Source organism: Gorilla gorilla, chromosome 21 (assembly GCF_029281585.2).
Source record: "Gorilla gorilla gorilla isolate KB3781 chromosome 21, NHGRI_mGorGor1-v2.1_pri, whole genome shotgun sequence".
NCBI classification, from domain to species: domain Eukaryota; kingdom Metazoa; phylum Chordata; class Mammalia; order Primates; family Hominidae; genus Gorilla; species Gorilla gorilla.
The window spans coordinates 30,547,153-30,562,685 of record NC_073245.2 but is presented as its reverse complement, the minus strand read 5'-3'; the positions used below and the strand labels follow the sequence as shown (position 1 = coordinate 30,562,685).

General features: G+C 38.5%; 1 protein-coding gene across 7 annotated transcripts in view; it reads left to right on the top strand.

Annotated features, from left to right (window-relative positions):
• The window catches only part of RALGAPA2 (Ral GTPase activating protein catalytic subunit alpha 2), a 325,720-nt gene that overhangs the window by 155,242 nt on the left and 154,945 nt on the right, over window positions 1-15,533 (top strand). For 6 of the 7 annotated variants that reach the window (XM_055373507.2, XM_055373512.2, XM_055373508.2 and 3 more), the window contains one exon: window positions 10,744-10,872. The exons of the other annotated variant lie outside the window; for it this stretch is intronic. In XM_055373507.2, coding sequence (XP_055229482.1) covers window positions 10,744-10,872 — 129 coding nt within the window. The remainder of the gene's footprint in view (window positions 1-10,743; window positions 10,873-15,533) is intronic. 7 annotated transcript variants of the gene reach the window in all.

Below are 15,533 nucleotides of genomic sequence, written 5' to 3'. Positions count from 1 at the left end.
GCCCTTGCAGCCATGACCTTAAGCAACACCTGACTGTGTTAAGTCTGTGGTTTCACTCAAGTGTTTCTTTTTAATATTCTAAGAAGAATATATTTCTAGCAGATGCATTCTTGAGACAGTGTGAATAATAAACCTGGGAAAAGTATAGTTTTCTCACTCTGCAGTACCTATGTTTGTGTGTGCACATTTGACTCATTTTGGCAATTCTTACCTTAATATTTACTTACATGATTACACACAGTACGTGCATTTTACTTACCCCCCTTTTTTTTAAGACGGAGTATCACTCTGTCGCCCAGGCTGGAGTGCAGTGGCACGATCTTGGCTCACTACAACCTCCTCCTCCTGGGTTCAAGCAATTCCCTGCCTCAGCCTCCTGAGTAGCTGGGATTACAGGTGCCCGCCACCACACCCGGCTAATTTTTGTATTTTTAGTAGAGATGGGGTTTCACCATCTTGGCCAGGCTGGTCTTGAACTCCTGACCTCAGGTGATCCACCCACCTCGGCCTCCCAAAGTGCTGGGATTACAGGCATAAGCCATCACGCTCGGCCGCCCATCCTTTTATCTGTAATGGCAGTGACCCTGTTTTTGCTTCTGCTAGAGAACATTGTAAAGCTGTAGAGGAGGGAGTGGAGGAGACAAACAGAGACACTTGGCTCAGTTTAGCCTCTTCTAAGACAAGCAGTTGGCCACCTCAGAAAAATATTTTAGTATCCTCCTACCCCAGCCCTCCCTCATCCCCAGCCCCCAGTAACTTTCTTGTTGCTGTATAAATGCCTTTCTGTGTAGACTTATCCCTGAGCTTTGGCAATGAGGCCTGATTTTCTTTTGGAGTGCTGTACCAGCGTCTAGCACTCAGAGCACCTTACACATGTGTCTGATGCAACTGAGTGGCTTCCACTGTTATCACTTACTGGCAACAACTTGTTGAAGCCCTCACTTGCTAAAGTCTCATTGTGAGGATTTAATAACTGCTCTTGAGCATCTGCATCAACCTCATTAAGCCAACCTGTTGTACAAACTGTAATGGTGTAGATTTGAAGCTTATCGGGGTCATGACTAAGACAGTCATTACATACTCAGGCCACGGCATCTTCAAGGCACTATTGGTGCAGCTGGTAAGTCACTTCTCTCCATGACCCTACAACAGTTTTCCTCATCTTATGGAATTATAAATGTGCCAGAATTTCCTAATAGGTTTGCCATCTCCCTGTCAGTCTCCTCAGTGAGCTGTGAAGTGCCCATTATAGGAAGCACACGTGAAAGACAGCAGCCCCTCTTGATCTGTGGGCTTCAGGCAGGGTGTTGTGTTGGTCAGAGAAAAGGGGCTTTATGTTTTGTTCATATAGCAAAGGACTTGGGGCTGAGGGAGCGAGCTGATTCATGTGATGGAGAATCATTTCTTTCTTAGAGGCCCTGATCTCACAGCACCCTGAGCATCCTTGCAGAAAGCACTCATTTACTGCTGCAAAAATATATTGCAAAAAGGTTGCCCAGGGCTTGTTTGCCACCAAACAAGTTCTGGCTCTGGCTTTCTTCCCACCAAAGAAATAACAGGCATTTCCATTTTAAACTCTGATGTTCTCCCTGAGATCAGGGACAAGACAAGGATGTCTTTTCTCACCACTTTTCAACAGTGTACCAGAGATTCTAGACAGTGAACTTAGGTAAGAAAATGAAATAAAAGCCATTCAGACTGGAAAGAAAAATGAAAGATATGTATATTGACAGAGTATATGATCTTGTATTTGGAAAACCTCAAGAAATACACACACACTTAAAAAAGAAACCTACTAGAACTAATAAATTATGTAAGATTGCAGGATACAAGATCAATATGTAAAAATCAACTGTATTTTTATACAACAGAAATGGACAATTTAAAATGAAATTAAGAAAGCAATTCTATTTACAAATGCATCAAAAAGAATCAAATACTTAGGAATAAATTTAACTCAAGACTTGCACTGAAAACTGCAAACCTTGCTATAGGACTTTAAAAACTACCTAAATAAATGGAAAAATATCCGTGGATCAGAAGACTTAATATTATTAAGATAACAGTACTCCCCAAACTGATATGTAGATTCCATACAATCCCTATCAAAATTTCAATGGTGGTTTTTGCAGAAATGGAAAAGCTGATCCTAAATTTCACATGGAATTGGAGGGAATCCTGAATAACCAAAGCCATCTAGAAAAGGAACAAAATTAGAGAATTACTAGTTTCCTATTTCAAAAGTTCCTAAAAAGCTAGAGTAATCCAAACAGTGTGGTCCTGGTGAAAGGTTAAACATATAGATCAATGGAATAGAATTAAAGAGTCTAGAAGTAAACTCGTAAGCCCATAGTCAGCTGATTTTTTGACAAGGGTGCAAAGACAATTCAGTCGGAAAAGAATAGTCAATTCAACAGGTGATGCTGGGACAACTGGATACTCTCATGCAAATGGATGAAGTTAGACCCCTACCTCACACCATATACACAAATTAACTCAAAATGGTTCTGTGTCCTAAATATAAGAGCTAAAATGGTAAAACTCTTAGAAAGGAAAGGACTAAGTCTCCATGACCTTGAATTTGCCAATAAACTTTTAGATATGAAACCAAATATGCAAGCAACAGAAGAAAAATGGATAAATTATCATTCATCAAAATTAAAATCTTTTGTGCTTCAAAAGATGCTATCAAGCAAGTGAAAATACAACCCACAAAATATTTGAAATTATATATCTGATTAGGGCCTAGTATCTAGAATATATAAAGAAGTCTTACACAGCCAGGCACGGTGGCTCATGCCTGTTATCCCAACACGTTCGGAGGCTGATACAGGTGGATTGCTTGAGGCCAGGGATTTGAGACCTGCCTGGACAACATGGTGAAACCCCACCTCTACCAAAAATATGAAAATTAGCCAGCCTTATAACCTAGTCTCAAAAATAAACAAAGAAATGAAAATTTAAAAAATTAAAGAAGTCTTATAACTTAGCAACAAAAAGACAGCCAAAATAAAAAATGGGTGAAAGACATAGACTTAAACTTCTCCAGAGAAGATATAAAAATGGCCAAGAAGAACATGAAAAGATGCTCAGCGTCATTATTCACCGGAGAAATTCATATCAAAACCAGTCACCAAAAGGTAGAAACAGCTTAAATGTCCATCAACTGATGAAAAGATGAACAAAATGTCATGTATCAATACAATGGAATATTAATTTGAAGGAATTAAGTATTATTAACTAAGAAGGAATAAAGTATTATGTGCCACAACGTGGATGAACCTTGAAAACATGTTAAGTAAAAGAAACCATACACAAAATGCCATATATATAGTAAGATTCCATATTCTGAAATATCCAGGGTAGGCAGATTCATGGAGACAGAAAGTAGACTAGTAGTTGCCAGTTACTGGGTATATGAGAAATGGGAAACAGTTGCTTCATTTTGATATAGGCTTCATTTTGAGGTAATGAAAATGCTCCCAAATTAGATAGTGGCTACGGTTGCACAATTCTGTGAATACACTAAAAACTACTGAATTGTACACTTTATAGGGTGAATTTCATTATATATGAATATATATCAAGAGGCAGTTTAGACAGATTAGTGAGTTATCAACTTCATTATAAAATAAAATTCATGTACATTGTTCCTTAAATAAGTAAATCTATATACCACATTTTCTGAAGCAGAACAGTCCATCTTCATCTGTTTAAAGGCCAGCCAAGTTTTTCTTTGTAGATAAGCAGTTATAAAAAATATTCAAGGTTCTCCTTTTGGGCTTGAGCATCACAGTGCCTTTTTCTGCCATCTGTCCACTTGTTCTGTCACTGCTGAAATCCTGATACTGTGCAAATGCTCAGAACAGCTCCTGTGGCCTCAGGAGTTTGTTGCATGTTTCCCGTTCCCTAAAGCATGCTGCTGTCAAGGAAATTCAGTGTCTTCTTCATGGCAGTTCTGCTGGTGAGAAGTTCTAGGTATTGTGTTTTGTTTGGTTTTGTTTTTTTTAAGATAGATTCGCTCTCTGTCGCCTGGGCTGGAATGCAGTCTTACAATTACAGCTCATTGCAGCCTTGATGTCCCAGGCTCAAGCGATCCTCCCATCTCATCTTCCCAAGTAGCCAGGACCACAGGAATGTACCACCACACCTGGCTAATTTTTTTATTTTTTGTAGAGGCAGCGTCTTGATATGTCACCCAGGCTGGTTTTGAACTCCTGGGCTCAAGTGATCCTCCCGCCTTGGCTTCCTAAAGTGCTAGAATTATAGGTATGAGCCACCATGCCCTGCCACTAGGCAATTTTGATTCTCCAGGTGCAGAACCCAATTACTCTGTCCTGTAATATTTCTCCTGGCTTTCATAACATAGTTGTACTCTAAGAAGTCACATTGTGTACAACACTTGTTAAAATCTCTGCTTTTTTCCCAGACAGATGTACCAAGTTAGCCCTTTTAACACATAATGTAAAGCACATACCACATATTTGGCCCCAGTCATGAAAGTAATTTTCAGCTTTGTCCTGCTGTCTTTTTATTCTCCGTGACTTTTCTGGAAATGAAGTATTGGCGCCGTGCTCTGCTGTGTTTTTTGTTTTGTTTTGTTTTGTTTTGTTTTGTTTTTAAAGGGCCGTGTTGATTTGATTTATTTTTTAATCATCAGAAGCCAGGTAGCAGCTTGTAGTATGTAAAGTATGTCCTTGTGCCCTAAGCTGAAGGAGCAGAGACCCACTAGCAGAAATGAGAGAATCAGGCCTTGGAGCTTTGAGGTCTCTTCAAATCTGGTCTTCTGGTAACTAAAAATTTCTCGTCACTCAGCATTTCTGAACTTCAGCAGGTGGGCAATAACCAATACTTAAAAATATGTCCACAAGTACTACAGGATCGTGGCTGTCTTCTTCATTGTTAAAGTTTAAATTATATTCATACATAGTTTGAATGTATTCCTCTGCATTCACATTTTTTATAATTAATTATCCAAGTATAGAATGAATCATATCTTTTTGTTAGCCAGATTACTGGGATAAACAGATCCCAACCTTCCCCTCTTTACCAAATAAAAGAGCTTGCTATAGAATTTCCTAGGTAAAAGACAGGCATCTTCTCTAAAAAACAGTGATGAATTCATCTAACTGTGTAGTGTTTAGTTTTCTTTAAGTAAAAAGTTAAATGAGGAATTGAGTGATTTTTCATATGCAGATTTTATTTCTTGATGATTGTGTCTGGCCTCGTGGAGGGACGGAGTGACTTTAGGTGGAATAACTGGATCTGTTTGCTCTTGAGAAGCAGGCGCAAGTCCACGACGGAAAGGCAGGGAGACAGATGGCTGGCTATTGTGTTACAACCATCATCTGCTGGGCCCTGAGCAAATATTAAGTGAATAATATATATGTAATTGGTGTGAAAGTACAGTTGCAACATTTCTAATATGGTTTGGAGGATGGCTACTTCTTGAACATTTGTGTTTTATAGAATGCTATGTTGAAATGTTTTTGTTTTCAGGGTTAAACCATTTTAAACTGCTTTAAAGTGAACATTTTCCCCCATTTTGACACCACTGTGCAATATTTTGAATTGAAATGGCCTGTAATCGCCCTTTTTTTTTTTCCATAACAACATGAGCACTAAATTATAGCTGTGCAATTATGTAAACAATGGAAATGCTTCCAGAACGAATCCTTCCTTTTAAATTTTCATTTTGTGTAATTGTTGGAAGGTTTGGAGCCATAATAAACAAAATTATTTTACACATTTATCGCTCTAAAGGTCAATTATAAGGGAACGAAAGAAACAACACTATGCAAAATGAATAAACCAATTTCTGTTGCCGTCACCATATGTTTTTCTTATCACTTATGGTTTTTCCAGTTACTGTGTACATAGCATTCAATTAAAGCGATTCATTTACCAGGCTGAATATGGTTTGTGTTTATAGAACTGTGCTTTGGAGGAGAGGAAACAACACGCCTCTATTTGAATTACCTGATTTTTTGCAAGATCAGTGATAAGAGACAGATGTTCTCACCAGTTACTTTCTCATAACCAGAATCTTTTGATAAGCTACAGATTCACAATTATCATCTTAGTGATCTTTTCACACTCAATGTATAGTATTCACTTGGACTTTTAACCAGAACAAGCGAAAAATACTAGTTTGGTGATCTGTTCACTATATTGCAACATTTTGCAAGATGAATTTTAATTTCTTTGAACAAAAGCTTGTGAAAGATCTTTGTCTCCGTGTCATATGTTCAACTCTCAAGAATAAACCTCATTTTATTTTAGATTCCATATATCATTGAGCCTATTGTTTAGTTTGTGGTTTAGTCTATTTAACGTGTGAAAAAGAAACTAATTCTTGCTATAAAACTAACTTGAACTTCTTTGTATTAAGTTCTAGAACTCCTTAGAAAAATGAATCCTAGAAAATCTAAAATGATAATTTTCCTGTTTTTCTTTCAGTATTTGCCTTGTAAAACACTATGGCTAATTGCCGTAAAGCTTTGTTAAGGGTGTTGCTTGAAAGCACTAATTTCTAGAGCTTTTGAATTTCTGGGGTAATGTGCGATCTAAGAGGCTTGTTTGTGTGCCACCTTTGAAATGTCTTAAACTATTCTTTCTGTAGATCAGCAAAATAATAGTTCACTGAATTATACAAACTACACCTATAAAGTAAATTTTACAAAGTAAAACTCTTCAGAGTCCTTCTCTTTTTGAAAAATAATTATTTACTTGCTATTCTACTTACTTCTTTATGGCTCTTTTCATTTTACAAAGGCATATGTTCTTATCTCCTATCCCATTACGTACAACTCCGTAAGGGAGTATCATTTCATTTTACGGAAGAGAAGCATGAAGCTCTGGGTATGACATGATCTGCCCACAGTCACACAAGGCTTTGGGCCTAGGCCTCATGGCTCAAGTTCTAGAGTTCTTTTCACCACATCAGAGTGCAGGGCCGTTTCTCACTAGCCATCTCAGTGGAGGCAGCGCTGAATAGCATTGAATCACACAGTAGAAAGGATGGCCCCTTTCCTCCTCTCTGCAGGTCCTTGTGATACTGTTAGGTAGGCCAGCTGGAGTTGAGAGAAGTTATTCTTTCACACCACCCTGACATTGCATTCTGTGCTTATATTCAACAAGGAGAGCTGGTCTCAGACCCAGAGTCTTCATCAGAGGATGGTATTTTTAGCAAAAATTTAGCAGCATTGATTACTGTCATTGTATTACTTGAGTTACTTTTTACTTATGAGAAAGGATACACATAAGTTTTTCAGGATAATTGGGCCATTATTCTAAGCGAAGTAACTCGGGAATGGAAAACCAAACATTGTATGTTCTCACTCATAAGTGGGAGCTAAGTTCTGAGTACGCAGAGGCATAAGAATAATACAGTGGACTTTGGGGACTTGGGGGAAAGGGTGGAAGGGGGTGAGGGATAAAAGACTACAAATTGGGTATAGTGTTTACTGCTTGGGTGATGGGTGCGTCAAAATCTCACAAATCACCACTAAAGAACTTACTCATCTGACCAAATAGTGCCTGTTCCCCAAAAACCTATGGAAATAAAAAAATTAAAACATGAGTCACTTTGAAAAACCTGTTAGGCAAGTAATGTTCACTTTGGACAGGGAGATGGCAAAAGGCATGAGGGTTGCACATGAATGACTCATGTCTGAGAGCATCATTCTTTCCCATGTATATATAAAGCCCTGGAGGCTGTGAGGAAGGTTTCAGATTTTTATTATATTTTTCAAAGACTTCTGTTATAGCTGTGTCTTAATGTATGGTGGGGATGGTGAAAGAAGGATTCTACTGAGTTAGAAATGAGTGGGGCATTTTGTGGATGTCCCACTATTGGGAATATGCAGCGGCTCTTCTTTGAGTACCACGTGGTTATTCCTAATTTTAAAATGTTATCACAAAGATACAATCTTCGAGTTGTTCCACTTCAGTGTGGAGAAGCAACAGAAGCAGGCATATGGCCATAATTTGGCTGACTGGTCATATAGTTCCCTCTTTAACCCCCCCATTTACCCTCCCCCAGTGCTGTCTTTGGCGACTTCACACAGGCGCTGTGTCTCCTCAGGGCTCTGTCTTACGTGGGTGGCAGGGTAGGGTAGGCTAGCCATCTGTTATTTTGCCCTCTCTTTCCAACCTTCTTGCTCACAGTAGCAGGTTCCGTTGAAGTGATTGGCTGAGGTCCAGGGGGTGAGGGAGCCATGTGACTTTATCTCAGCTACATGCCTATCTGCTGTCTTTAGCATCAGTATAGCAACTTAGTCATATTTTTTGAATGCCCCATTTTACAGATTGTTGCCTTTACACATACAAATCTTACAACGCAAAATGGATTCATTTACAAATTGTGGTATTAGCTTGTTAAAGGATTTAGTTCATAATTCCCATAAATTTAGCCTAGAAAAGCATTTTTTAATTAAAACTCTAAATTCCAGTGGTGAAAAGGGGCTTATTTGATTCAAGTATGTGCTAAAGATTTTTAAAGCCCACAAGCTTCAAGGTTTAGTTCCACATCTCAACAGATGGAATTAACACAAACATAACAAAGTTAACATCATGGTTGTTTGCATTATTAATCTTCAAATGCATGGCATTCTGCTACCTTGCTAGCCAGGTTTGCACGAATCCTTTCATTGCAACATATGTCAACAGAAATGTGCTTCCATCTGCTGCCGGATAGCTTGATGCCTGATATTCAGAGACAAGGCCCAGCACAATGAGTACCTCTGTGAGTAATTACAGGTGTGTGCTGAGGAGCCTAGGGCATTAATCAGAGGCTTAATTATGAAAAAGGTGGATCTTTTGTTCCACTCTTGGATCCTGAGTTTACCACACACTTTCTAAACTGCAGCATCCATCTGCTCGGTCCCTTAGAATGTTTGCCTTGACTGATATGGACCTTAAAGTGTATCAAAGGACGTGATTAAAGCAGGCTTAAACATTAACCTGGAAGAAGCATGGTTCATGTTTTTTTTCTTCCTTCCTTCCTTTTTCACTTATCTATCTATTTATCTGTTTATTTCTGATGTAGGAAAAAAGTCTGCTGAAATGCTAAAACTTTAAATTAGTACTTGGTAAACTATTTACCATATGTGAACTCTACTGAATTAAGCATTATACAGTAATTTTAAGAATGTAAATATCAAGATTTGTAGAAACTAAGACCCATGTAAAGAAAAAAAAGTCTTAGGAAAAATGGTTTGTGAACACATACAAATTTTTTTAGGAAGATAAGTTGTTAAATGAGGGAATTTTTATTATGACAGACTGAACATGTTAGAATTTAGCATGTTACTACTGCTTTGCTCTAATGTGATACTGATAGAATTAAATCAGGATTATTTTTAAGGATTTTTTAGATAACCATACTGAAATCTAAGAAAAGAAACTAGGATTTTGTGTGTGTGTGTGTGTGTGTGTGTGTGTGTGTGTGTGTGTGTATTTTGTTTCTTACTCTTATATTGAGACTATAATAGGTTGTATAACTATAAGTCACATAACTATAGTATAGTCATGTAACATTTCAGTCAGTGGCAGACCACATGTATGATGGTGGTCCTATAAGATTATAGTGCTGTGTTTTTACTGAACCTTTTCTGTGCTAGATGTGGTTTGATATGCAGACAATTTCCATTGTGTTACAATTGCCTACACTATTCGGTATAGTAACATGTTGTGCACATTTGTATCCTGGATGTGTAGTAGGCATCTACCATCTAGGTTTGTGTAAGTCACTCTATGATGTTCACAAGATGATCATAGATTGCCTAACAACACATTTCTTAGAATGTATCCTCATCATAAAGCGACACGACTGTACTTCAGTGTGTGTTTTGATTAATGTACATGGCCAACAGCTGCATAAGTTTGTGGTTTGTGGTTTTCTTACTAATTCCTGTTACACACACACACACAAACATGTTTGCACAGATGGCTTCAGAGATGTGGCCTGGCCATGAATGGCATGAATGCTGTCCAGTGGTGGACCCTGATCTGCCACAGGCAAGAATTAGATATCTGCTTCAGACCAGAGCTGGGGGAGAGGGGCCATCCAGCCATCAGTGAGAGGCCATTACACACACAGGAACACAAGATGTCTGGGGCAGATGATGCTCTTCACACTGCACTCTGTGCAAAAGGCTACTGTTGCACTTTGTACTTGCACTGAGATCACACATATACTCAGAGCCATGCTGTTTCCCTGACCTTAGCATTTCACTGATTACAACGTCACCTTAGCACTCTGCATATTCCCATTTCTGAACACATAAAACTATCTGAAGAGTGAAATTTTCCATGTCTTTGCCTACTTTAAGATATTTTAATGTAACTGTGCTTTAACTGTGGCCAATTAAAAGCTAAAGACAGGACATTTGTTTTAGTGATAGATATTTGAAGGTTTTAATTACATATTTACCTCATTACTCCTGTAGCTTGTCCAAGGAGCCTACCTTTACATGGAAGACAGACAAAATGTCTAGTCTCAGAGCCATGATTTAGATTTTGGATAATTCATCTTACAGCTTGGGGTCTCCAATCTTACCTTTAAAATGGGTACAATAATCCTTGGAGTAACTCCGTTTCCAATATCCCTTTCACTGAAAATTTTCTGTAATCTGTGCTCTCTTGGATTATTATACAGTGGTCATATGTACCACTACAAACACTACTTTGGAATTTTGTGTTTGAACATACGATTGTGTTTTTTCTTACCTTCCCTTTTAGGATATCTTAAATACGATCATAAGGCACTGTCCACCCCGCTTTTTCTCCCTGGGTTTTCCTGGCTTCTCAATGCTGGTGGGGGACTTCATCACGGCCGCTGCCAGGGTCCTTAGCACAGACATGTTGACGGTGAGTATGACAATGCTCAGCATCCCAGCTCCCAAGAGGCTTCACAATCGCTAACAAGGTTCAGATTTCTCCACTCTTAACAGGTGTTGACTCATTAGTGCAATGTGAAACTGGGTTCTCAGGGTAGATACCCTGGCAGCTGATGTGTGAAATTGTAGGATAAGATGACACACTGGTTTTGGAAAGGCGTTTCATCAAAAGGCCAAAGTGTGAGAAATCATATCCTCACTAATATTTCAGCACATTTACACAGTCAGAAGCAGGACTTGTCTCTTAGAATATTATTAGCATTTTCCAGTAAATGGTGACACAGACATAAATGTCTAAAACAGAGAGTTTTAAAATGTACATTAGCAGTAAGATTTTTTTTTGTTTTTAAATTAAGTCTTGGTTATTATAAGTCTCATAGAAAATATTTTCTTAAAATGTTAGAACAGTAAAGTCTTAACTAGAAGTAAATATGTATTCTCTTAATAACATGCCAGAATACTTTGGCAGAATTTTTGTAATAAAAAATTAGAAGTGGACTAAATGATCAGTAAGGGCTACAAAAAAATTATTTTTACTCTCTACATTTACCTCTACTACTAAGGCGGTATCTTTTCTTTTCTTTTTTTGTTGTTGTTTTTCAAGAGATAGGGTCCCATTCATTCTCTGCCCAGGCTGAAGCGCACTGGTGCTGTTGTGCCTAGCTCACTGTAACCTCAAACTCCTGAGCTCAAGTGATCCTCCCACCTCAGCCTCCTGAGTAGTTAGGACTGCAGGCACACGCCATTATGCCTGGCTGATTTTTAAATTTTTTGTAGAGATTGGAGTCCCTCCATGTTGCCCAGATTGGTCTCAAACTCCTAGCCTTAAATGATCCTCCTGCCTCAGCCTCCAAAATGTTAGGATTACAGGTGTGAGCCACTGCACATGGCCAAAGCAATATCTTAATGCCTTTTTGAGAGAATACTGTTATACATTTAAAGTTAAAGGGCCTTTTCCATTTGTGCTCTATAAGCTGTTATATATTCAGAGTTATCTTTGTCCCTTCAAATGGTATAAATAAAATTAGCTTTACTATTTGCTAAGCATTGGTGTCGAAATCAGTGTTGCCATCCAACAACCTAAATCTTGTTTGATATGAGATTACTTTTTCACTTATTTCTTCTTTGCAGGGTAAATTCAAACTTCAAGCCCTTGGTTTTAAATTAAATTGTTTAAAAATACTTCCTGTAACTGGTATTTCATGTTGGCGCTTTCACACGCTAACTTTTTCTTATAAAGATAAATTAGAAAACAAAGAGAAGTGAAAAGAGACAGGAGCAAAAGGGAAGAAAGGTAAAAGAGAAGAAGAGGCCAGGCATGGTGGCGTATGTATAGTCACAGCTATAGGAGACTCAGGAAGCCGAGGTGGGAGAATCACTTGAGATCAGGAGTTTGAGTTCAGCCTGGGCAGCATAACAAGACCCCATCTGTTAAAAAGAAAAAAAAAAGTAGAAGAAGAAAAATGTTGAATTTGTTCAACTGTGGCTTTATCGTAAATAATTATGACAACTTTTCATACTTCATTATTTCTGAAAAAATTTAGGATAATCTCAAAGAATTTTCATATGTATTTTAACCATTCACATCAACTTTCAAAAAAATTACAAGATACAAGAAGGGAAATCATACTTCTTTACTGAAATACTCATTTTTTTAAATTATACTTAAGTTCTGGGATACATGTGTAGAATGTGCAAGTTTGTTACATAGGTATACATGTGCCATGGTGGTTTGCTGCACCCATCAACCCGTCACCTACATTAGGTATTTCTCCTAATGCTATCCCTCCCCTTGCCCCCCACCCCCTGACAGGCCCCAGTATGTGATATTCCCCTCGCTGTGTCCATATGTTCTCATTGTTCAGCTCCCACTTATGAGTGAGAATATGCAGTGTTTGGTTTTCTGTTCCTGTGGTAGTCTGCTGAGAATGATGGTTTCCAGTTTCATCCATATCCCTGCAAAGGACACGAACTTACTCTTTTTTGTGGCTGCACAGTATTCCATGGTGTATATATGCCACATTTTCTTTATCCAGTCTATTATTGATGGGCATTTGGGTTGGTTCCAAGTCTTTGCTATGGTAAATAGTGCTGCAATAAACATACATGTGCATGTGTCTTTATAGCAGCATGATTTATAATCCTTTGGGTATATATCCAGTAATGAATGGAATTGCTGGGTCAAATGGTATTTCTAGTTCTAGATCCTTGAGGAATCGCCACCCTGTCTTCCACAACGGTTGAACTAATTTACACTCCCACCAACAGTGTAAAAGCATTCCTATTTCTCCACATCCTCTCCAGCATCTATTGTTTCCTGACTTTTTTTTTTTTTTTTTTTTTTTTGAGACAGAGTCTTGCTCTGTCACCCAGTAGCTGGGACTACAGGCACCCGCCACCATGCCCAGCTATTTTTTTTATGTTTTTAGTAGAGATGGGGTTTCACTGTGTTAGCCAGGATGGTCTCAATCTCCTGATCTCGTGATCCTCTTGCTTGGGCCTCCCAAAGTGCTGGGATTACAGGTGTGAGCCACCATGCCCGGCCTATTGTTTCCTGACTTTTTAATGATTCTAACTGGTGTAAGGTGGTATCTCATTGTGGTTTTGATTTGCATTTCTCTAATGACCAGTGATGATGAGCTTTTTTTCATATGTTTGTTGGCCACATAAATGTCTTCTTTTGAGAAATATCTGTTTATAACTTTCACTCACTTTCATATGGGGTTGTTTGTTTTTTTTTCTTTTTTTTACCATATACAGTTTTATTTTTTTATTTATTTTTAATTTTATTTTATTTTTATTATTATACTTTAAGTTCTAGGGTACATGTGCATAATGTGCAGGTTTGTTACATATGTATACATGTGCCATGTTGGTGTGCTGCACCCATTAACTCGTCATTTACATTAGATATAACTCCTAATGCTATCCCTCCCCGCTCCCCCCACCCCACGACAGGCCGTGGTGTGTGATGTTCCCCTTCCTGTGTCCAAGTGTTCTCATTGTTCAATTCTCACCCATGAGTGAGAACATGCAGTGTTTGGTTTTTTGTCCTTGCGATAGTTTGCTGAGAATGATGGTTTCCAGCTTCATCCATGTTCCTACAAAGGACATGAACTCATCCTTTTTTATGGCTGCATAGTATTCCATGGTGTATATGTGCCACATTTTCTTAATCCGGTCTGTCATTGATAGGCATTTGGGTTGGTTCCAAGTCTTTGCTATTGTGAATAGTGCCGCTATAAACACATGTGTGTATGTGTCTTTATAGCAGCATGATTTATAATCCTTTGGGTATATACCCAGTGTTTTTTTCTTATAAATTTGTTTAAGTTCCTGCAGGGCTTGGTAGCTCACGCCTGTAATCCCGACACTTTAGGAGGCCGGGGCGGGCAGATCATCAGGTCAAGAGATCGAGACCATCCTGGTTAACACAGTGAAACCCCGCCTCTAATAAAAATAAAAAAAAAAACTAGCTGGGTGTGGTGGCACATGCCTGTAGTCCCAGCTACTCAGGAGGCTGAGGCAGGAGAATCGCTTGAACCTGGGTGGCAGAGATTGCAGCAAGTCGAGATCGCACCACTGCACTCTAGCCTGGGTGACAGAGCATGACTCCGTCTAAAAAAAAAAAATGGTTTAAGTTCCTTGTAGATTCTGGATATTAGCCCTTTGATGGTTAGATTGCAAAATTTTTCTCCCTTTCTGTAGGTTGCCTGTTCACTCCAATGATAGTTTCTTTTGGAGTGCAGAAACTCTTTAGTTTAATTAGATCCCATTTGTCAATTTTGGCTTTTGTTGCCATTGCTTTTGGTGTTTAGGTCATGAAGTTTTTGCCCATGCCTATGTCCTGAATGGTATTGCCTAGGTTTTTTTCTAGGGTTTTTATGGTTTTAGGTCTTATGTTTAAATCTTTAATACGTCTTGAGTTAATTTTTGTGTAAGGTGTAAAGAAGGGGTCCAGTTTCAGTTTTCTGCATATGGCTAGCCAGTTTTCACATCACCATTTACTAAATAGGGAATCCTTTCCCCATTGCTTGTTTTTGTCAGATTTGTCAAAGATCAGATGGTTGTTGATGTGTGGTGTTATTTCTGAGGCCTCTGTTTTGTTCCATTGGTCTATGTATCTGTTTTGGTACCAGTACCATGCTGTTTTGGTTACTATATCCTTGTAGTAGAGTTTGAAGTCAGGTATCGTGATGCCTCCAGCTTTGTTCTTTTTGCTTAGGATTGTCTTGGCTATATGGGCTCTTTTTTGGTTCCATATGAAATTTAAAGTAGTCTTTTTTAATTCTGTGAGGAAAGTCAATGGTAGCTTGATAGGAATAGCATTGAATCTATAAATTACTTTGGGCAGTATGGCCATTTTCATGATATTGATTCTTCCTATCCATGAGCATGGAATGTTTTTCCATTTGTTTGTGTCCTCTCTTATTTCCTTGAGCAGTGGTTTGTAGTTACCCTTGAAGAGGTCCTTCACATCCCTTGTAAGTTGTATCCCTAGGTATTTTATTCTCTTTGTAGCAGTTGTGAATGGGAGTTCACTCATGATTTGGCTCCCTGCTTGTCTATTATTGGTGTATAGGAATGCTTGTGATTTTTGCACATTGATTTTGTATCCTGTGACTTTGCTGA